Here is a 23531-nt window from a genome sequence, read left to right as displayed (position 1 = left end):
GTAACATGGAAAGGAAGCTCTGGACACTGGCCTGTTTCTGGAACCTCAGATGCCCCTTTTTCAGGACTGGCTTCTCTCAATACACTTTGGTTCTGCTAACAGTTTTTGTCCACAACGTCCTTTGATTTCACAAGACAATGAACTGGGACTCAATACCCCACATTTCAGTTTCAATCCCACTACTTTAGTAATTTTATTTTATATATTTTTCCTAAAAAATGAGAAAAGTAAACTCTAAAATTCTATCATGGTTTTCATATGGAGGAAAAGCATTAGAGAAGAAATATTTCAAATCTTTGGACATGATAATTTGATAGGTAGGTTGAATATATGTATATTCAAGAGTATATGTACTTCAAATGTGTAATGTTCACATTTAATAGGCAGTTATTTGTCATAAAATTTTTTTGGACATCTCTAGTATGTCTATAACTATCTCAGTGGCTTCATTAATCTGTTGGTGGGAACAGTATACTTGGGAACATCTATATATATAAAAGGCTAATATGCTAAGTGTCCCTCTGACTGTCCGACTGGTCGCTATGATGTGCACTGACCCCCAGGGGACAGGCACTAAACGTAGGAGCTGCTGTGGTGCACCCTGGCCATTGACAAAGAGACTGCACTGTGGACCGGCATCGACAAAGCAACACTCGACTTCCCCCAAGTGGGACACAGATCCCGCCACACCCTGGAGCAACAATCCACCAAATTGCAGCCAATGCTGCCGAGACCCCATGGCGCAAAATGTGGCCCACAGCCCAGCCCAGCTCAGAAATGGTGGCTGTGGGTGCCACGTAATGACATCACCGGGCTTCCATTCGCTAGCGACTAGCTTCCTTTGAGTTTCTTCAGCCCAGGAACACGACTTGCTTTACAGCCAGGTGCAAACATTTTGCACTTTAACCTTTGGTGAACTGTCTGTGAACTGTTTTCATGTGCCTCATCTCATTTGACCCTCACAGAAGTCCTGGAGTAAGTAGTTAGGAGACTCGGTAGAATCCTATTTTCTTTTCATTAGCCCGAAAACTGAGATTTAGAAAGTTTAGAAACTTGACCCGACTGAAGAGAAGAAAGAAATGGTGGAACTTGAAAATGACTTCAGGTTTTCTCACTGTGCAGAATATAGTCAAACACTGCTGCAGTTAAATATTTCACCCTTTGTTCTCCCTATGTGATCTACAATAATAATATGCTTCATGTTGATATTTACTGCTGTGTTGCTGACAATTGCCTGAAAGAGAGTTGGGGGGCTTCACTGGGCTGGACAAAGGTTAGCTAAATCAGAAAGCCGGTCTAATTAAACAAGTTTATCTATATATAAAGCTCTCGCTGGCGCCAATCGCGTGTGTGTGTGTTTCCACCTGTCATTGTTGATTAATTTGGTTGACACTTCTATTACAGAGAAAGGGCAAACAGTGATATTAAAATACTTCTTCTAATTAATTTCCTTTCAATGTGCACAAATTTGTGCACTGGGCCTCTAGTGTTAGAATAAGAGAAGATCCTGATGAAGAACCCCCTACATCATCTGATTGTCTCTTTTGTTGCTGGCAGAACCCCCATGGACAAGCACATCATCTGGTAACCACTATGTTAACTTAAGACATGGCAGAGGAAACCAAGGAGGGACTCCACTCTCCAGCACTCTGTCAAAGCTACAGTGAGGGGCTTGGGGACGGCTGTAATAAAGGCGGCTCCAACCAAGCTTGGAATATAATCACCTATAGCATTGCCACACAAGGCTTTCCCTTGTTTTTATGGCAAAAACAGACGTGCTAATTAAGCACAGAAATTGCATTCAAGCCCAAAAGTCCATTTGGAATTCCCAGGTTTCTCTTCCGGCACTAACACCTTTTCCCAGTCTAGGTGGTAAACACATTTCCGTGCACCAACAGCTCTCATCCTGGGGCCGGATTCCACGGGGCTGCAGTGACGTTCTAGGAGCAGATGAGGGTAAGGGAAATCTCACACTGCCACGGCCCCCCGCCGGTTCCTTCCTCTGGCACTGCTACTTCAGCTGGAACAGAGCTGGATTTTCCTGCAACCCTCAGTCCCCGGAGAATCACGTCTCCCTCCACACACAGCAGAGCTTTTCACGGAAAATGAGAAGCCAGAAGGATGAAGGATCTTTCTCCAATGCGGAGCTGACCAGGTCGGGGCTCCTCAGTGGCTCTCCACTGCCTAATGGAATTAGGCTTAAACTTTTCAGCCTGCTCTTCTGTGTCCTAAACAAAGTGGTCCCGAAGGCCTTCCTAGCTTCTCATTGGGGAGGAAAGAGTGTGGGGTTAATCATTTCATAGCGATGTCTCACTCTCTTGTCCCTGGTGTTCTCTGGTCTGCTTGGAGAACTCCCATTTATGCAGGAAGCATCAGCTACAGCTCCAACTCCTGACTGCAGCCTCCCCGATCCCGCAAGACAGAATCCATCTCTCTTTTCCTACAGCAGCCTGTATTAGGTATTTGTAAAATGGTTTAGTAACTCCCTACCTCATGAAGTTGTAGGATTTAAATGTACATATACATAAAGCATTTAGAACATTCCCTAGCACTTGGAACAAACACGTCAGTATAATTGTTGTTGCTGCTGCTATTGTTAAAAACAACCTTTTAAGAAATCTGCCTGTGTATTTTTATGGCCTCCTAGGCTATGAGCTCATAGAGGGCAGATGCCAGCTTCTTCTAAATCTCTTACCCTCAGCACCTAGCACAATGCCTGGCATATGCAGGAGTGAAAGACATTAATTTTTAAGAAATAATTGTGGTTTTTTTTACACTCAAGTAATGTTTTCATTAGAAAATGTATGAAAGAGAAAAGTACAAAGAAAAAACACACACCAAAACCTATCGCAGCCACAACACCCAGTATTAACTGCTGTTAACACTCCCTGGGTAAGGGAAATCTTATACTGCCACGGTATGTGGCATAGGTACATGTATGTATACTTATCAAATGAGTTCATACTGTATAGACAGTTTTCTATCCAACGTTCCCCCTACTTAACATGATACTGTAAGAGGTTTTTTGTATCTTTAAATATTATTTGAAAACATGATTTTAATGGCTAGCTAAACTTCATCATAGGGACAGAGATGTTATTTTTACCAACTTCCTATTATTGGGCATTCAAGTCATTTTCAGTTTTTCTGCTTTTGAAAATATTTCTTGAGGTGGATTGCAAGCTCTGCCAAGGGACAAAGTCCCAGATTAAACAGAGGGAGGCGTGGCGGTGCATCCAAGAAAAGCGGAGGGCAAATCTCTGTTTCCTGGAGCTGGTTTAAGCGTCTCTTGGAAGGACTAGCAGACACGCACGGATGAGTTCACTCAAGAGGGGACCTGAGAGTGGGCTCAGACTGAAGTCAGCCTCTTCCCCTCCCATCCCCCTCCACTCTTGGTCCCATTAACATTCCTCCTGGGAGATGGCAGATCCAGAGGACAAACAGGCATTGTTGGGACTCAAGGGCCCTGAGAATGGGCCCTGTAACCTGAGCCCTACCAGCTTGGACTCGGTTGGGCAGGTCACCCTGGGGACACCCTGGTGACAGATGAAAGTGCATCTCAGAGGCCTGGATTGTGTTTCCAGGGCACAGGTGTGGGGGGATTATCTTTCTGACAAGCCAAGCACTTACCCCAATCTCTACAGCTGCTTTCTCTGCACTCTGGTCCTCGGCCTACCCGAAATAGCACCCTCAAGCCATTCTCTGTGAAAGCCAAGAGCTGTCTTCGCCTGAGCCCCTTTGCCTAAGAATAATCAAAGACCCTGACAAATTGCCTCACTTTGTCCAGTGAAAGAGGCAGCAAACCTCCTGCACTTTGGGTGCCCGGGCAGGCGTGTCCCTCAAGCCAGTGGAGCCATGGAGCTCTCCCTTCCTGGGGCCCTCGGTATGGTGGGCGCAGAGACTTTGCACCACAGCGGCATGGGCTGGCCACCCGCCTGCTACCTGACCTTAGGCGAATTGCTCCATCTCTCCGGTGAAAAGGGAAGAATGCCGGTGTTCCAGAATTGCTGTGCTAATTAAATGAGACAAGAGACACAGGAGCACTTAGGACCACAGGTGCCTAGCCGAGGTGCTCCTGTAGAGGAGTGCGGAGCTGTGAATGGGGCCGGGCATGTCTGAGGACACAGAGGCACACTGATGGATGGCAGGTGGGCCCCCATGCGAAGGCCTAGGGATCTGATTAAAGCACTTGGCCAGGCCAACAGGGCGGGTGGGGTAAGAGTGTCCAATAGGGAAAGGCTGTTCTGATCAGGTCTTGTCATGACCTCTCCATTTGGATGTGACTTGGAAGTGGCCCGGCCTCAGGGCTGGGAGGCAGGCAGGCAAGCCCTGGCAGGGTGCCAGCTGGGATCCCCCTAGAAGCAGGTGCTGGGGCAGGGCAGACATGGAACATGGACCACTTGGCTCTTGGCGCCCACCCCAATGTGTCGTGCAATCCAGAGCAGGCTCTCCCCGCAGCCCGCCCGAGGCTGCCCTGACTCATTCTCACCTCGCAAAGCTGTCCCTGGAGCGGGCAGGGAGCTGGCTGTGACAGAACACAGGCTGCATTCTTGGCCCGTCTTTAGCCAGATTTCTTTTTTTCGTAAGAGTCAACATTTTCTGAGCATCTACTATGTGCCAGGCACTGAGCTTGACACCTTTGTGCACATGATCTCATTGGATCCCCAAAACAATCCTGTGAAGGGGTTCCTCGCATCCCTGAGCACATACACATGGAGATGTGTGGTGTTGCCAGGACAGCCCAGGAGGGCCTTGTGGGCTGAGAGGACAGCGCTCATCCACCTCCCACTTCTCAGACCCCTTATTTGCTCTGTGGGCAGTCACGGGGGTCCATCCTCCCAGAGCCTGTGGGCGAAAGGATGGGTTCTTCTTGCGTATAACACACTCCAGGCTCCCTGCTCATCTTTTCGCAGATAACTACCTACCAGAATCCCGTAAACACCTCCCCGCCCCCTGAGGCACAAATGATTATCCCTAAAACTCAGAGAGGGAGATAGATGGTCTAATGATACGAAGCTACAAACTGTATACGCAGTGCTCTAAGGCGGACTGGCTGACTCCACAGCCGGTGCCTCTCCTCAGACCTGGGTGTTTCCGAGAGAAGGCCTGTGAGGCTGAGAGTGCTCTGGGCTCCAAACACAGTGGCGGTTCTGACCACACTTTCTGATCCCACGAAACTCTCTTCTCAAAAGCTGGCATACACCCCTCTAAGGGCCTTTCGGTCACTCTTTCTTCCCATCCCAGAAATGTGCATCTGCTGCTGGTCCCAATGAAGGGAACCTCAGCTAAAGATCCTTAGAGAGTGTGGACCTTTCAGTCAACAAACAGCTGTTCCCAGTCTGCAGGGGGCAGCCCCCCAGCTGGGGCCGGGGCCCTTCAAGGGAGGGGGTAATATCACCTCCCCCCAACTTTTGGACAATTTTCAGTCCTGGAAGAGGCATGTATTGAAGGATCTTTTTTTTTTTTTTTTAAATCATTTTCTTATTTTTCTATTACAGTTGACATATATTCTTATATAAGTTTCAGATGCACGTCCCAGTGATCAGATATAACTTACTAAATGATCATCCTGATAAATCTTGCACCCATTTGACACCATATACAGTTATTAGAATATTATTGACTATATTCCCTATGTTGTACTTTACATCCCTATGACTATTCTGTAACAACCAATTTGTACTTTTTAAAAAATATATTTTATTGATGATTTTTTACAGAGAGGAAGGGAGAGGGATAGAGAGTTAGAAACATCAATGAGAGAGAAACATCGATCAGCTGCCTCCTGCACACCACCGGGATGCGCCCACAACCAAGGCACATGCCCTTGACCGGAATCGAACCCGGGACCCTTCAGTCCGCAGGCCGGCGCTCTATCCACTGAGACAAACAGGTTAGGGCCAATTTGTACTTCTTAATCCCTTCCCTTTTCTCACCTTCCTAACCGCCCAAACTCCTTCCCATTGGGCAACTGGCAAAATGTTTTCTGTATCTACGAGTCTGTTTCTATTCTGCTTGTTTGTTTATTTTATTTTATTTTTTTAGATTCAATTGTTGGTAGATATGTCTTAAAAAATGTCCCAGCCATGTTCTTGTTCATATTTTTTATCTTTTTCCCTTCTCCTTCTCCTTCTTCTTCACTGTAAGGATCTTGATTCTTGAAACAAGTGAGACAGAAAAGGAAAGGAACCCTGGTGTGGAGGTTGAGGGTTTGGGGATGGGTATGCCCAGCTGTCTTATCTCCACAAACGCAAAGATGTTCAGCCCAACCTGCAAATGAGCAGGAAGCAAGTCCAGCTCCTTTCTACCCTCATCTGCCCCTTTTTGTAGATTACTTCCTCTGCTTCAAGCAGGAGACATACACGCTCAGCAAACACACATCATTTCATTGCCTGTCATAACTTCTCACCTGTCCAGGAGGATAGTGATTTTTAAGTCATATTTGAAAATCTTTTTTTTTTCTATTAAAGGAATATACCTAGATCTCTAGTGATGGCATATTCAACCTGCTTGAAAGCCTTGACAATCCAGGTGTGCTCCTTTAATGCACAAAAACCAGAATAAATTAAGGGTAACAGAGGGTAAGGAACTGTTAGTATTCTCCGCTACCTTGTACTTACAATGTTCCCATGTACTAAATATTCTGTTCACTGAGGATTTTAGTAATAACATCCTCTGTGTGCATATAGCTTTTTGGGGAAGCACCTAGAGCCCTTAGGCACGCTCCTGGGACCACCTTCCTCCGCCGCCCTCTGTGTAGCTCTCATACCTTCATGGGCTGCCTCTCACAGGAGCCACGGGACAGGCTGGGAGGCCGGCAGAGCAGGTGGTCTTATTGGTCCTTCTCAGACAAGGAAAGTGAGGGCCAAGGAGGGAGAGGGACTTCACGGTGTCACACGGATATTGGGGGCAGAGCTGGGATTGTAAGTGACCTGTGGTGACTCCAATTAAAATGCTGAACCTTCAACGATGAAGCAACTTGGGGTTGCTTAATCCTGACTCAAGCAGAAAAAAGGAAGGACCCCCATTCTGGTCCACAGCTTCCCACCCATCTCTAGTCGTCTTTGCCAAAAGAACCAGGCCAGCAGAAATTGTCTCCTTTGCCTGACACACAGATGTCTGGGCACTGGGCTTTATCTGAAAGAGCAACCTGTAGCCTTGCTTAAAATTGAGCAAATTCAAGTTTCTTCTCATCGTCAGTGTCCTCCCAGCCCATCAAACCCCTCGTAGCTTAAAGGGCTAGGCAGAGAGACAGCCTCACAGGGCGGGAATCACAGTGCATTTTCATCATCCGTCTGTAGGTCTGCAGGGTAGGGCTGTTGATGTCAGCTGGCTGCCCTTGGTCTGTCATTCCTCGTGCTCAAGAACAACATTTGAGAGACAGGCCTGGCTATCGGGAGTCTTCCTCATCTCAGATTCAGTATGAATTGAAGCATCTCTGTTCATCAAATGCTTCATTTGCTAGGTGCTGGGCTAAGAGCTTTTCATAAAGGGTGCTGATTCCTTACTCACCTGCTGCTTTGGGTTACTGTACCCTATTATACAGACAGAGCTACCGAGGCTCAGAATGGACAACTAACCTGCCTGGATCACTGCCAGGAACTGGCATAGCTAGGATTTGAACATAGGCCTATGTGACTTCAAATCCTATCCACATCCTCCCTCCACCCCTTATACCAACAATTCTTAATAGAATAAAATCAATTTCTTTCCCCGTGGCTTTCCATGTAATTTCTCTTCCATTGAGAACTGCACTTTGGCTATCTACATATATAAAAGCCTAAGCAATGGTCCAACAGTCTGACCGTCTGACCGGTAGCTATGACACACACTGACCACAAGGGGGCAGACGCTCAATGTAGGAGCTGCCGAGCTGTGGTGACTTGGCAGCTGCAGTTCTTGGGTGACGCACCTGGAACCAGAGAGGAGGGAGACCCCTGGGGGGATGTTGGAGAGCCAGTTTTGGCCCGATCCCTGCAGGCCAGGCTGAGGGACCCCACCTGTGCACGAATCCGTGCACCGGGCCTCTAGTCTTTTAGATAAAAACAAGTAATTTTTGTAAAACTTTTCTACATGATCAAATAAGACAACTATTCTTTACAGATCTCACTCACTTTGTGTACAGGCCCCATGCAATCAATGCCCACACACTCACACAGGGCAACCCTGCAATAAATATGACATATCAATAACCAAGAGACTGAAGCTCCTAGAGGGTTTGAACATAGGCCTATGTGACTTCAAATCCTATCCACGTCCTCCCTCTCCCCCTTATACCAACAATTCTTAATAATAGAATAAAATCAATTTCTTTCCCCATGGCTTTCCATGTAATTTCTCTTCCATTGAGAACTGCACTTTGACTATCCTATCTAATAATAGACAAAGATGCAAATTGACTGACCTTCACTACATCCACCATTGACTAATCAGAGTGATATGCAAATTAACCACCAACAAAGATGGTGGCTAATTTGCATATACCGGTTGGGAGCGAAGACTGAAGACATCGTAGAAGGAAGCCAAGCAACGGAGCCGAGGTAGTGGAGACGGGCAGGAGAGAAGTGGCAGAGACGGGCGGGAGAGAAGCTGCAGAGAAGGGCGGGGTAGGAACGGCCAAGACGGGGGTGAAGCCCTATTCTTGCAGGAATCTTCCTGCAACGGGTCTCTAGTCTATATATATAAAAGCCTAAGCGACGGTCCAACGTCCGACCATCGAGCTGCAGTGACTTGGCAGCTGCAGTTCTTGGGTGACGCACCTGGAACCAGAGAGGAGGGAGACCCCTGGGGGATGTTGGAGAGCCAGTTTTGGCTCGATCCCGGCAGGCCAGGCCGAGGGACCCCACCTGTGCATGAATCCGTGCACCAGGCCTCTAGTCTTTTAGATAAAAACAAGTAATTTTTGTAACATTTTTCTACATGATCAAATAAGACAACTATTCTTTACAGATCTCACTCACTTTGTGTACAGGCCCCATGCACTCAATGCCCACACACTCACACAGGGCAACCCTGTGATAAACATGACATATCAATAACCAAGAGACTGAAGCTCCGAGAGGTGAACCAACGTGCCCGAGGCCACACAGCTCCAGGGTTCAGACTCCCCAGCAGCAATAGAACCCTCCCAACCACAAAATGCAAGGGCTTCTGTGTTTGATTGGATTGTGGTCTGGTTGGAGGTGGGGCGTAGGATTGGGGTTGGGGTGGAGCTGGGAGCTGGGCCAAGGGCTGGAAAAGCAGAAGGAGACTGAAAAGGTTTTATTCCCAAACACTGCCTCCCTAGAAAACTTGAAACAGAAAGGTCTGCCTTTACAGTCCAGAGGAGTTTTTCATGTTTCAGCTCATGCTGAATTGTTTTATGCGTTAGCTATAAACCTCAGCAGAGGGGGTGTGGGGGCCAGGCTGGCCCAGCTTTAACTATGGCCGCCGCTGTAAAGCTCGGGTTACGAGGATCACTTCTGGTGCCAAGGCAGTTTAACAAGTATGAGTGCACATAATTCGTTCCAGTTGTCCTGTCTCAGCACAGAAGGGCTGTTTCTGGGGTGGGGCTCCGCACACTCCCGCCAATGTGGTTCCCATTACCGGCTCCAGGGCCTCGCTGAAGCCCGCTCCACGCCCAGGAAGGGCCTGTTTTATCACAACTGCTGACCTGTCAGTTCTCTGCGGAGGTTCAGAGGGTTTCTACAGTCCGAGCTCTTGAAGAGGGGGAGGGTGGATCTTGCTAAAAAAAAAAAAATAGGACCACATCTCCTCCATGCCAGGAAACCTTTCCAAAACTAGGTTGCTCTTGTCCAATCACTCTCCAACTTAAGAAAAATTCCCCCCACTTTATATTCTGAAAGCTTTCAACCCGACAAGAGTAGTACAAAAACACACCCACATACTCTTCACCTAAATCTGTCCATTGTTAATATGCTGGCACGTTGCTTTCTCTCTATATATGTAAATTTTTTTTTCTGACCATCTGAAACACCGTTGCAGACACCAAGCCGCTTCGTTTACATCAGCGGCCATTTCCTAAGAGTAAGGACAGGCTGCCATTGAACCCCAATATCATGACCACAACTAAGAAAAGGAACAATTCTTCCATAATATCACCTAACATACACCATATTTAAAAATCTCCTCCATTTTTCCCAAAATGTATCTTCTGTATAGTCTTTTTAAAAAACCTTAGAATCTAATCAAAATTCAAGTATTGCATTTGGCATTTATTTATTTATTTATTTATAGTTTCTTTTAATCTAGAGCAGCCTCCCACCCACACCAAGACTCCCAATTTCTTTCTCTCTAATGTATCTTCTGTATAGTCTTTTTAAAAAACCTTAGACTCTAATCAAAATTCAAGTATTGCATTTGGCTGTTATTTATTTATTTATTTATTTATTTATTGTCTCTTTTAATCTAGAGCAACCTCCCACCCACACCAAGACTCCCAATTTCTTTCTCTTTTGTTGTTGTTGTTGTTTTTCATGATCCTAAAGGCCAGTTGCCCCACAGACTGTCCTATATTCTGGATGTGTCTGATTGTTCTCTCATGATTAGACTCAGGTAAAATATTCTTAACAAGCACATCTCGCGTGTGATGGAATGTACTTCTCATCTGACTACTGTTTGATTACTTGCTAAGGTGATGATTGAGTCCTGACCTCCTCACTATAAAGGAACCTTTATCCCATTGTAATTAGCAAATAATCCGTGGCGCAAAGTGCAACCACAGAGACTCAGTTATCTAAACCGTGTCTCTCCTCTCTCATCTTCCCTCCATCCTCCTCTGGATTTTGCCTCCAGACCCTGAAAACGTCCTTGTCAAGGTCACCATTGGCCATCTAGATACCAGCGTCAGTGGCCCCTTTCCACATATGCATTCTTGAGTCCCCGGGCCCCACTCCTGTCTTATTCCTGTAAGTTCTCCATGGCCTGTCTCAGTGTTTGGCACACAGTAGGTGCTCAAGAAATCTTTGTAGGATGAATGAATGAATACACACACTGAGAGAAAAATCGAAATTGGGAATCCAGCCTTGCCACTCTTTATACAATGCAAAGCTTGATTTTTTCATATTTTGAAAAAAATGTTTAATATTCAGAGTGTTCTTTAAACAAATTATTACTCTGAAGCAAATGCTGGAAACCAACCGAAGGAAGCTGCTTCGGCTGAAGCAGGTGGTGAAGGCCACACGTAGAGAGAGGGCTTGGGGAGGTCAGAGAGGTTTAAGAAGGAGGGACCAGGGTAAATTCTGATGGGTCCTGCCCGCTGGTTTAAGAAGTGTGAGCTGTAATCTGTAGAGTTAGGTTCCGATATTGAAAGGTGATAGTGAAAAGTGAGGGTGGGAAATCAGCCTGGTCACTGGGACCCAATGCATTTGGGGAGGGCAGAAAGCAAGCTAGGAAAGCATTTGCAGTGTGGGGTGCAGGGTCACCCGTGCAAGTCAGGAATTAGCTCTTGTCCCTCTCAATCTCGGTTTCCGCCTCTGAAGTCCTTTGTCATTCTAATCCTCTTTGAGTCTTTCTCCCCCATTAATCCAAGTGTTTCTTCTTGCTGGGCGGGAGCCACGCATCACTAGATGAAGAGCAGGGTTACCACTGAGTGGAAGGGGCAGGGGCCTCCCGGGCTCTGAGGGGCTCCGGCCATTTGCTGAGTGATTCGGTGACCTGAGAAGCCTGTCCATTGTCCGGGCTTTAAAGGGCCACTGCCCCTTACTATTAACCCACCTCAGGACAAAGGCCATCACCAGCTCAGACAAATAAGCTGCTTAGCCAGGCCTCATGCATCATCTTGTCACCCACACAGGGACCCAACAGGGGCATCTTAAAAGAGCGAGGAGCCAGAGTGCAACTCAGCGGTTTCCATTCAGGGGGATTCTGGCCAGGGGCCGGGGACTGCGGCAGGAGGGTGGGGTGCTGGTGAAAGAAATCTCTGATCTGCTGGGGAGGCTGCCTGAGGGTTGTCAAGAAAGAGGGAATGATGGCTGTTAGAGGAGAGAAGGGGGCCTGGTGGGGTGAGAGGAGGAGGGGTCCAAGCACACCTGGGATGCAAAATGCCACTTATATCTTGGGATCTTGGCCAGGTTATTGTACCTTTCTGAGACTCAGTTTGGTAAAACAATAAACAAACGAACAAAAATTCCAATGATAACAGTAACAGCGGTTGCCATTTAAGACTTTATACCAAACAGGTCCTCGCTAAGCACTTCTCATACATAATTTCACACTGAACGCGAACAACACCTGTGAGGTAGGTGTTATTATTACCTCTATTTTACACATGAGGAAAAGTGGAAACTCAGAGGTTAAATCGTTTGCTAAGGATCTCAGCCAGTAGCGAGGGAGCCAAAATTCAAGTCCACCCGCGTAACTCTTCTGCTCTAGAGCCCACCTGCCTACAGTTCAGTGGGAAAGGTGTGGCACCTGGCCCAGCACCTGGCGCCCTGCAGGTGCCCAGTGATGGAATCTGCTCATCTGTTGCACAATCCAAAGTGGGCCAGGCCCTCCTGGGCTCCTGGGGCTCTGCCTGCCACCGTGGACCCCTCTCAGTAAGCTCTGAAATTAGTGGGACACTGACCAGCAAGCCTATCCTTCCGCCCCAATGCTCCCTCCATCTCCCACCTTGAGCCACAGGAAAAGTGAGACTGAACAGGCTGCCCCTGAGAGTGGGAGGAGGCAGGGTGGAGCAGGGCCTGTGTCATATTAGCTGTTTCTTTCTTTATAATATATTTTTATTGATTTCAGAGAGAGAGGAGAGGGAGAGGGAGAGAGAAACATCAATGATGAGAAAGAATCATTGATTGGCTGGCTCTTGCACTCCCCACACGGGATTGAACCCACAACCTGGGCCTATGCCCTGGCCTGGAATTGAACCGTAACCTCCTGAATTGTAAGTCGAAGTTCAACCAATGAGCCAGGCCAGCCAGGCACTAGCTGTTTCTTCATAGAGAGGAAGGCAGCCTTGCCTTCCACTATGCCCCTGTGGCGGCAGCTCCTGGGGTCCCCTTCACTTGCCCCCTGTGCACATGGCCACACATGGGGGGCACTGCTGACTGCTGATCAAAACTGTACAGCAAAGAACCCTACACAAAGCACACACTTTAAAAACATCTGCTGAATGACTGGACATTTCAGAACTAAATGCTGCAAAGCCCACATTAGGCTGAGAGAATTTGGTTGCACACAAACAATTGACATGCGAAGTATGAACATCTAGGCTTCTCCTTATGCCAGAGAGGCCGTCTTCACCTGCTCGGCTGCCATAAGAAAGTACCATAGACGGGGTGGTTCAAGCAACAGGCACTCATTTCCCATCGTTCTAGAGTCTGGGAAGACAAGTTCAAGTCCCAGCAGGGTTTGGTTGCTGGTGAGAGCTCTCTTCCTGGCCTGGCTTGCAGATGACCACCTTCCTGCTGTGTCCCATGGCAGACAGCAAGTGAGCTCTGGGGTCCCCTCCTCTCTTATAAGGACACCGGTTTCTTCAGACCAGGGTTCCACCCGTGATCTCTATGACCTTAGTCACCTCTTTGAAGGATCTATCTCCAACACAGTCACATGGGGGTTACAGACGACTTTTGGGAGGCCACGGTTTGGTCCATAGCAGCCCTACAGACCCATAAAACTACAGCTCACTTCCGGACAGAGCCTGACTGTGCAAACATGCCTGTGCTCCTCGGGGAGTTATCGTCTTTCTCCGGAAGGATCCCCACAACCTCCCATTTTGCAGTAGCCTCGGCAGCCCCCCACACCCTGGTGGCACTCGCCTGCTTTGTTTGCTTCATGAATCCCTGCGTTAGGGCAGAGCTGTTTAAGTGTTTGTCTCCCCAACAGTGCACAGGAGAGAGAAGGGCCTTCTATTCTCCCTGGACCCTGGCACATAGTAGGTCTTTAATAAAAATGTGAACTGAATTGGTTCTAAAGGGTAAACAAGCTTCATCTCTTCCCATATCACTCCAGATCAGAACGACCTTTCCCTGTTCTCACTCTAAATCAATAAGATTTCATTGTGTTCAGAAGCCTTTGCTCCCAGTTAGCTTCAGATATTCCTGGCAGGCCCTGCCTTGGGCATGGGGAATGACCTCTGTCCCCTCATGAGCGGTGTCAGTTTGCTGTGGCCATAGCTCCTAGGGTGGGTACAACAGCAAGCAGCAGCAAGAGAGGGTGGGAGGGCCTCTGTGAAGAAGGGCTTCAGCAGCTCTGCTGAGGATGTAGGGCCTGAGCCCGCCAGCAGCGGGAATCCTGCAGGGAGTCACCCGCAGGGCAGCAGGGTGGGCATCTGGGCTTTGGAAGGATCACCCTGGGACTGTGAGAGGATGGAGTAAAGGAAGAGGCAGGAGGCAGGGAGGCCAGCAAGGAGAGAAGCCTGGTAGGAAACGCGTTGGTTAAAGAGAGCAGGATTGTACGAAACCAGCTAATAGGTAAGTATCAGCTCAACGTCCATTTTACCAATAGGTAAGTATCAGCTCTTTCTCAGGATGACAGCAGCAAGAGCTCACAGCCTATATTGTGATCAGGTAACCTCCTCACCAACTAGAAACACACCCCATTCTCTGCCAAAGATTACAGGGGAGACCTGTAAACACGGAGCCCCCATTCTAGTCTCAGTGTCTTAGATGTTACTCCATCACAGCTTTGAAACAACCTGACTGCTGTTCTTATCCCCCATATTACAGAAGGCGATGCTGGCGAGAGGTGAGCTCAGGTGAGGTCATCCAGCTAGTGGGGAGGGGAACCTGGTTCACATGGGGTGCTTGTTCCCCCACCCACAGCCTCCATGGCAGCGAAAGAGGGGTTTCTGGAAGTGCAAATATATGTATTACTGTTCTTAGCCTGGCAGCAGCTTCCTGGAGTTATTTATAGAAATATGATCCCTTCAGGAGAGCGGGAGTGAAGCCTAAATGAATTACCAGCCATTTTCCTCTCCTTTCAACTCTGGGGGGAAGGCCAGCTGACCAGAAGGAAAAGGCATCACGGGGTCTCCTCCCCGGGAACTGTGGGGAATGGAAGCAAGGCAGAGCCCCAGCTAAAAGGCCCAGGCCCAATTTCCAAGACCCCCTGCTATGTTTGTTTAGCTGCGGCCTTGGCTGGAGCCCTGATCCTAAATCTCTGGGAATCACTAGGGAGGGGGAGGGGGTTAAAGCTCGGGGCTCCAATACAAAGCTGTTAACTGTTGTACTTTTTCCAAGCCCAGACAGTGGGAGTATAGGCATCTGCCTTCCTTCCAGAGATATCTGTCCAAAAACTTTTGGGTTCCAGAAGAAGAATAAGGAAACTAACACTCCTAGTGCGCCCATTTTTGTCACAATCGCTATGTTAGAAGTCTTACCCATTTTTTCTCATTTACACAACAATTTTGTGAAACACTATTAAAACCAATACCCATTTTACAGAGGGGGAAACTGAGACCCTGAGAGTTCAGTAGCTTGCTCCTGGCCACATAGCACAGCAAAGACCTGCAGACCTCCGTAACCTAGCTTTCCACCATGGCTCCACACTATGCCGGCTCTGTGTTCCTTCTGACTTCAGTCCTTTCAGGCCTTTTAAAGAAGAGGGTATGTTGTGTGTTTTTTTAGTTGTTTAATCTCAAACACCTATATAAATAATGGCAATTCAGAGGGAGAAGGAGGAGGGGAGACAGCAGAGGAAGGGGAGGGAAGAAGAGAAAGCCACATGGTTTCCTGGTCCAAACTGGGAGCCATTAAGCAGTAATGGGGGATCCAGCTGAGCTCAAAGCACCCAGCTCAGCCCTGATGACAGGGGCAGAGGGCAGGGGGCTGCAAAGGGGAGGGTGGGAACAGATACTCAGAAAAGACTACACTAAGGAGAGGAGAGACAGGTAGGTTCTGGGAGCAGCAAGAGATGTTTATTCTCAAGGTGAGCTGGCTGGGGGCAAGGGGGACATTAAAAGACTAGAAGGAGCACTAGCAAAAGCCACGGAGCTGTGCATCCTATGCACGTGATTTGGGGTGGCACGAGTGTGAACAGACATTAAATCACACTGAATCACGAGCAGGATAGCTACCATTTCTCCAGTCCATTTGATGATGTGGAGGAGGAGCAAGCCTCAGTTTGGTGCTAGTGTGTTTTTAACACCTAAGACTCCCCAAAGTCCCCATTTGACAAAGAGGAGCAAGTCTCCACTTAGTGTCCTTGAGCAGGCATGATCTCACCAGAATGTGACAACCAGCTTTGGCTTTCGTTGTATTTGTTTTTACAGCTACTATTTACGGCAAGTGAATTGCAGCAGTAATACACAATTTCCTTGAAAAATAAATTCATTTAGGGGTGAAAAAAAAAGTTCGAGAAAGGAGGCCGTTTACAGGGAAGTAAATAGCCGTGTGGATGGACAGGCTGACGGTGACACCCAAAGGAATAGGCCTGTGGAAATGTTGATCTGCTTCTGTTCTCTCAATGTCCAGAGGGGAAAGCTAGGGAGCCAGAGGGCAAGGCTCTGGCAAGGTCACAGGGCCTGTGAGAGGCAGAGCTGGGCTGGCCCAGGAGCCAGGTCGGCTGCCCCAGGCCAGAGGTGTCCAGGCCAGCTCAGGCTTGGGTTAGGGTGAGGTCTCTCTAGGTGAGGTTTATAACCCCAGCATTGCGCTGATGTGGATGGCGGCCACCTTGCAGGTTGGACTGACCTGCTTCTAGGCTGTGTGGCCAAAGGGGCAGCTCCGTGCCAAGCTGCTCGCCTCTCTTACTCTGCCCATTCCCTCCACACCGCAGTCTCACAATACTCCACACTTGCCCAGCCTCATGGCGCTGCACTGGGGATCCACAGGGACGACGGATGTGAATGTGCCCTGGGAATGCGAGGGCTGCGTGAATGTGAGTTACACTAACCTCCCAAACTCTCCTTGGCCTCCTTCCAGGCGCCTCTTCAACAGTCTGGGCCCTGAAGTGTCAGGAGATGCTTTAAGATGTCGTCTGGTGTCACAGGGCACCGTGGAGCAGGCCACTGACATTTCAGCGGGGATACAAACCAGGCTCAGTTTCCAGATGGAAAAAACCCGGACACACGGCTAATGTGCCTTCCTCTGGGGGTGGTCTAGGAATTCCTAGATCCAATCAAGCCATGCACCAAAAAGGTTATTTTTGTACCTTTTAATGCCATGGTATTTGGGGGAAATTAGTGGAAAAGGAGTTGCAGAGAGTCTACCCATTGTGTCACATGAGTGACTAATTAGAAGGCCCTGTTTCTCCCAGGCCATTCGATTACATTAATTCAAAATGTGACCTGTTTACTTTGCAAGGTCAGGAAGAAGCCTTACCTCCTAGAAAGCCAATGTGGCAATTAAATTAGAGTCACCAGAGTTTGCCTGGGGTAATGTATGAAAAAGCCTGTGTAAACTGTACCAAAATAGAAGTGAACCCTGTGTGGTTGCCCCCAATTATGGGGACATAATCTCCTGTCCCTGGTGGGAGGCCACAGGTGAGGGAGGTACCTGGTAAGAGAGAAAGGGCACCGGAGTCTGGGGCTCTGCTTTGCATCTTGGCTCTGCACTTGGGTAAACTGCTCCATCTCTGGGAGTCCCTGCAGTTCTATCATGTGTATGGCTCATAGCACCCTTCCTGGGAGTGTGGTTGTATGGGAGGGGCTGATGGAAAGGAAGAAGAGAGGAAATTAACTTTTTTTTTTTTTTTTTGGTTTTGATTTTAGCACCTACAGGTGCTTAGCATTGAAGATACAGCTGTGGACAAAGCCGACCTCAAGGGACTTGCAGTTGAACGAGGAAACCAGACCTGGGAATAACCAGGTCTCCAGCCTCATAGAGGGGAGTCTGTCCAGAAGACAGCAGGGTGTCAAAGAACGAGGCTCTATACACCCTCGGGGACTGTGGGGAAAGGTTCCTTAGGAACTCAGAGCTGCTGAGTTCTAAATGTCGGAGAATTAAGTACTTGTCCTTTACTCTCCAGAATTCCCAGGCCTGTGACCAGCCAGCCTGCTGCCACTGGCCCTCGACCTCCCAGGTCTACAGCAGAGGGCACTTGGCCTTTCCAAACAGTCTTAATGGATAAACAGCAAGTGCTTCTATACAAATTCCCCGTTAGCAACTTGCACCTGTATCATGCTCTCTAGTTGTCTTTTTTTTACACTGTTCTGTGTTGTGATATCCCCCGTTTTTAAAAAGCACAATTCATGATCACCATCCATTCGCCACCATTCCAAACCTCTAAGACTGGAAGTTTTATCAAAACTCTTTTGGTGGCAAAACCTGACCTTTACTGACATGAGGTTCAGAGTCTTATGCTTCTGTGCAGAAATATTAATGTTTGACTCTCACGGTTCATCCCAGCACCTTAGGGATATCAGGAAAAGTACAGTATATGGACTCTTTTCTTTCTTATATTGGAACACTTCTGATTTCTGAAAAGTTTCATTGAAGGGATTCATACCCCATAAATTAGGTATCTATTTTATAGAATCTCTTTGCTTAGAATGCCCTTCATCCCTCATCTGTCTAGAAAACACCCACAAATACTTCAAATGCCACCATGAATGAATGAATAAAGGGGAAGAAATCAGGTGTTTTTTATTGGTTTGTTTGCTGTTGCTACTAGGAGTTAGGTGTTTCCCTAGATAGCTGGTATAAGAATTTATTGATTATCAGGAGTCCTTTGATGTAAGAGAGTTGAGAGAAGTGAACAAAATTGTCTGAAAACTTCACACACCCTAGTTAGGTCCTTTACTCTTAGAACTCAGGACACACTCAGACCCAAGCACCTGCAGCTGGCACGCAACATGGAAACAGGACCCATGAAATTCACGGTGAAAGGAGACAAGAACCTCGCCGGACCTCAACTGTAAGAAAAAGGCACAGTTTTGCCTTCTGACTTCACAAACTGACTTAAAAGAACCCTAGCCGACACCCCCAGGGGAATCTCAATTGGTTCTAAATTAAGTTGGATCTTCTGTTTTAAGAGCTCACTTTTTGGAGGCAGCTTGCATGCATAGCAGTGTTTCCCATCTAGAAAGAAAAATAAACACTCCTCCATTGGATTGGAAGTCAAAACAGTAAGCCCAGCAGCTTAAGACCCGAGAAAGTCAATGAAACTGCCAACAACAGTGGTGAACAGTGTGACCAGCCTGAGAAATCTAATCCGTAACGCAACGCAGGAAGGGCCAGTGCTTGGAGGAGAAAAGGTATGGACAGCTCAGCATCCAGGCCCTGGCTCTCACAAAGCAGCATCAAAATGTAGAGTCTAAGTCGCCTGGTCTGATTTGAAACTCCCACAGTACGCACACAAACACAATGCAATGGTTCCACTCTGTGGTGTCAGACTGATCTGGGGTTCAAATCTGGCTCTAGCACCCAGTAGCTGTGTGATGTAGGGGAAGTCACTTATCCTCTCTGGCCCTCTATTGCTTTAATGAGACTAAAAGTAGCCATGTTACAAGGTAAATGGACAGTTTAATTAGATTCAATGAGCTAAAACACCTCTGACACAGTGTGTCATAATGGTTTGTGAGGTGAGTAATAGGAACCCAACAACTTGGAATTTTTTAAAAATCAACTTTTTGTTTTTGGTGGGATTCCTCTTATCCTCTCCAGTCTCCTACTAAGGAGAAGACATAGAAATAATAGGATCTGGCACTAGAAACAAAACAAAACAAGTTTAAAAAAAGGAAAAAAAAATAAATACAAAACAGAGGAGTTCTGGACTCAAACAGGCTTGGGTTTGAATCTTTGCCATGCCTCTTAAGACAACGGAGATAGGAACAAGAGAAGTGAAGATAAATGGAAACTCAAATAAGATAATGTATACAAAGAAAAGACACACACACGGAAGGTGCTGATTACATATACATTCTCCACCCACCCCTACCTCACCTAGGCTTTGGGACAGCTTGCTCTGAGCTATTTATCCCCTGGCCCTCTTCAATATTAACCCCCAAGTTTTTGAAGCTCCTTTCTTTTAGAATTTGGATTAGAACAATTCATGGAACATTTAATATTTATTCTGAAAAGTTTCTATGTGGTAGGGACAAATACCTACTTAATCCGAATCACTTCCTTAGCTTTTCAACTGTGACCAGTTGATATTTTAGGGAAATCTTTCTTTATATATATCAGTGATTTTGAGATGGTTATCTTTGGGGGTGGATTAGGATTTTGATGACAGAAAGAGCTACTTCCCCTGTTTTCTTTTCCGCAGGGACAATGAGGGGCTCTGTGATGCCCCACGTGTTCTCCTTGCACTTTACACGGGGATTTTAGCGGGCGGTTCTGAGGCCTCCTGGACCAGGGGTTTCAGCCTTGGGCTGGAGTTGACACAGCTGTGGGCAGAGGGCCTCTGGGGAGCCACTGGAGAGCACAGCCCCAGCTTCTGGAAGGCTGGCTCCCAGAGGTCAGCCTTGCATGCAGGGCGCTGAGTCAGCTCCCACCACAGGAAACCCATCATTTTCACCTTTCAGGGGCCGCCTTTGTCATTTAAAGTACATTCTGAATTAAGTCTCCAGGGGAGCAGGCCTCTCAAGGAACTAGAGCAATTGATCCGTTTAGTGTGGTCTCTAAAGCCTGAAATTAGTGGAAGAGGGTGGGGATGTGAATATAGGGAAGGGAGATAAGGACCCTTATCACCTTCAGCATTTTAAAACTCCACAGCAACCTTGAAAGGTTTTCCCCATTTCACTTACGGAGCAACTGGTGATCTGAGAAGTTAGGTTCTTTGCCCAGGGTCACATGTCTGGGACCTGGTTTCAGAAGGTTTGATTCTATGGCTTTTGCTCTCTTGACTACCATGTGGTTTTCCCATAGTCTTTACTGCTTGCTCATTCGTTCGCTCGTTCATTCATTCATTCATTCATTCATCCATTTTGTTAACACTACATAAAAAGCATCTATAAAGCCATGCTCCAAACTGTTTAAAAGTGGTTATTTCTGAGAGGAAGGATTACAAGAGAATTTCACTTTTTACCTTTCTGTATTATTTGAATGTTAAAAAGCATTGTTACTTTTATAATTGATAAAAATAAAGACAATCCCTTTAAATAATTATACAGTTTTTTCATGAAAAAAAAATTAAACGTTGCCCTATAAACCATTATTGGAGCCACTATGCAACAGGGCCCACTCAACTTCCCTTGCTAGCACTGGGTACATGCCTATCCCAGCAGGTCCTTTAGCTTATAGAAGGTTTGGGAAGGTGGCAGGCAGGGTCCAGATGTGGGGTGAGACTCACTGGCACTCTTATGACCCACCAACCCCCAGAGCAGCAGACCATTAAGGACCCAGACACTCCCTTCAGGCATGAAACACATTCATTCCCAAGCTTTAGAGTGGCACTCTCGGAGCAAGGCCCCAGGGGAGAAATGCAAAGTGTCTCCGGGTCCTTTGGGCAGCAGGAGCACAGAGGAGCATAATTGAGCAGAAATCTGTAAGCCAAAGTCCTCCCATCTTCCCTGCACTTCAGTAATGCAATAATGTCGTCAATTTGCTGCAGAACTTGCAACAAAGTGATTGGTCTTGTTCAGTTAATTAGCAAAGGGAGAGATTAAGGACTTTAATCTCCTGCCTTTTACCTGCAAGGTTTATGTACTCAGAGATGAATAAAGAATTCATAATGTGTGTGTGTGTGTGTGTGTGTGTGTGTGTGTGTGTGTGTGTATAAATATACTAGTATGTTAGTATATATATTCCTCCCTTCTCTCCGGCCCCCCCCCCATTCCCGCCCCCCCCCCCCCCCGCAAGCTTAAGAAGACTACTGGCAGGGACACCTCAGTCAGCACCGCATAACATCATAAAATCAGAATACCTTAGAGATGCCTCCATCATTGGAAACTGAGGAAACTGAGACCTAGAGAGGGACAGTGATTTGCCAAGGAAATGGCCACAGAGCTGCGACTGGAACACAGGGTTCCTCTCTCCCAGTCCAGAGTTCCTGTTTCTGCGCATAAGTTAAAACATAAGCCGCTAAAAGGTTTAGAGGAGCAGTGACACCCAACCACCAAAAGGACACCTTCAGGGAGCACAGGGAAAAGGCTGTGAAGGATGGTGCGACTTTTGGTGAAAGAGAATGCTGGGCCTAATAATTTGTCAGAAGAGAACCGTCAAGGCCAAAGACCGCTCTGGTTTTCAAAGAGAGCGGAGGCTGTCCATCATCCCCCTCTTGGAGGCTTGAGTCCCTTACAGAGCACACTTATAAAGAAGTTGACTGGCCTCTGCTGGACACAGAGAGGGCAAGCACCTGGGCCCAGGTCACACAGCACCCGATCAGCATCTGCTGGCTCCTGGTCAGCCTGGAGCTCTTTCACTGCCCCCTCACTCCCCACCCCCTACCCCCGCACCTCCCTCACTGATTCTCCCCAAGAGAGCCATAGCAGTGTGCTTACAAGAAGAGTGCTTATTATGGGCATAGGGATGCTAACGCCCAGTGGCTCTCTCTGCAGCCAGCATTCAGCCCTGTAGCTGCTTGGAACTCCAGGGCCCTCTGTCTCTGGGCAGTGGGGAACTGGGAAACTTTCAAAGCCAGCGCTAGAATCCAGGTAGTGCCCTTTCTCTCAGCTTCCCATGGTTAACCGGCACACTCTGGCACTGGTTTCTTAGGCAGGGTTGTGAGGAGGATTCAATGAGGCAACAAGTGGCGGGGCTGGCACAGTCCCTGGCACACAGTAGGGAGCCAACTGGTACTGTTTTAGTTTTAACCTTTCCTTCTTTTTCTGGGTCCATCTTTGTATGTTTGTTTGCCTCCGTCTCCACCTGACGTTTCTGTCTCCTTGTGTCTGTCCGTGCGTATCTGTCCATGCAGCTCTGTCTACCCGACATCTGTCATGAGGGTGGGGACAGCAGCCTCCCAACCCGCGCACACCCAGCAGCACGTAGTGGGGCAGGAGCGGGGCTGCCTGAGCCTTGGAGCCGCGCCAGGCCCCCCAACAACCCTGAGCGCCCCATGCACCAGGCCCTTCCGCCCTGCAGGCTGCCAAAGCAGGCACATTAATCAGCATCGCCAACGAAAGGGGGGAAAACCCCCCACAGAAGTTAGGAAGAAAGAGGGACTTACCGTTCGCTGCGACCCCCAGGCTGGCAGAGCCACTTTTAACTAAGAATGAATTAGGGACAAACTCTTCCTCAGAGTCTGAGTCCGGGGTTGGCTGGGCCACACCGTTGCCTAGCAACCGCCTCTGGCTCTCATTGGCCGGAGGGGAGGGGGGCGGGGAGGGGGACTGCTCAATAGGGGTTGATGAAGCTGATGAACAATGCAAGGGAGCACCTGCGAACCACAAAGACAAACACAGACAGAAAAAAAATAATGAAAATTGGTTTTGAGGCACACAGGAAGGGGGAGCAAAATAAAACACGCATCAAGGGGAGGGGGGCTCCCAACAGCGGACGATCTACTGCACACGTGGCCCGGGGGCGGGGCCGATGTCTCTGGGAAACAAAGTTGGTGCAAACTCTTTCTGAAGAGCAGGGGACTCCATGCAGAGAAGTCTGCAAAGTTTGGAAAGAGGGCACCCTCGAGAAAACAGGGGAAGCCCTTCCTGCTTTGCCTGTTCTCTAAGAGAGGCCTGAAAACCTGGGGTCTAGTCCGGCTGGCCTTGCTATCTA

General features: G+C 47.8%; 1 protein-coding gene and 1 long non-coding RNA gene across 7 annotated transcripts in view; both read right to left on the bottom strand.

Annotated features, from left to right (window-relative positions):
• The window catches only part of TENM4 (teneurin transmembrane protein 4), a 384882-nt gene that overhangs the window by 265578 nt on the left and 95773 nt on the right, over positions 1-23531 (bottom strand). For 5 of the 6 annotated variants that reach the window (XM_005882313.2, XM_014529998.1, XM_014529999.1 and 2 more), the window contains exon 3: positions 22984-23193. The exons of the other annotated variant lie outside the window; for it this stretch is intronic. In XM_005882313.2, coding sequence (XP_005882375.1) covers positions 22984-23193 — 210 coding nt within the window. The remainder of the gene's footprint in view (positions 1-22983; positions 23194-23531) is intronic. 6 annotated transcript variants of the gene reach the window in all.
• On the bottom strand, positions 1166-7785 carry LOC106724075. Its single transcript, XR_001359829.1, has 3 exons — positions 7769-7785; positions 5227-5231; positions 1166-1314 (listed from the first exon to the last, which is right to left on the bottom strand). It is a non-coding gene; the product is annotated as an uncharacterized LOC106724075 (long non-coding RNA).

Source organism: Myotis brandtii, unplaced genomic scaffold, assembly GCF_000412655.1.
Source record: "Myotis brandtii unplaced genomic scaffold, ASM41265v1 scaffold704, whole genome shotgun sequence".
Classification (NCBI taxonomy): Eukaryota; Metazoa; Chordata; class Mammalia; order Chiroptera; family Vespertilionidae; genus Myotis; species Myotis brandtii.
This window is presented reverse-complemented; position numbering and strand designations above follow the sequence as displayed.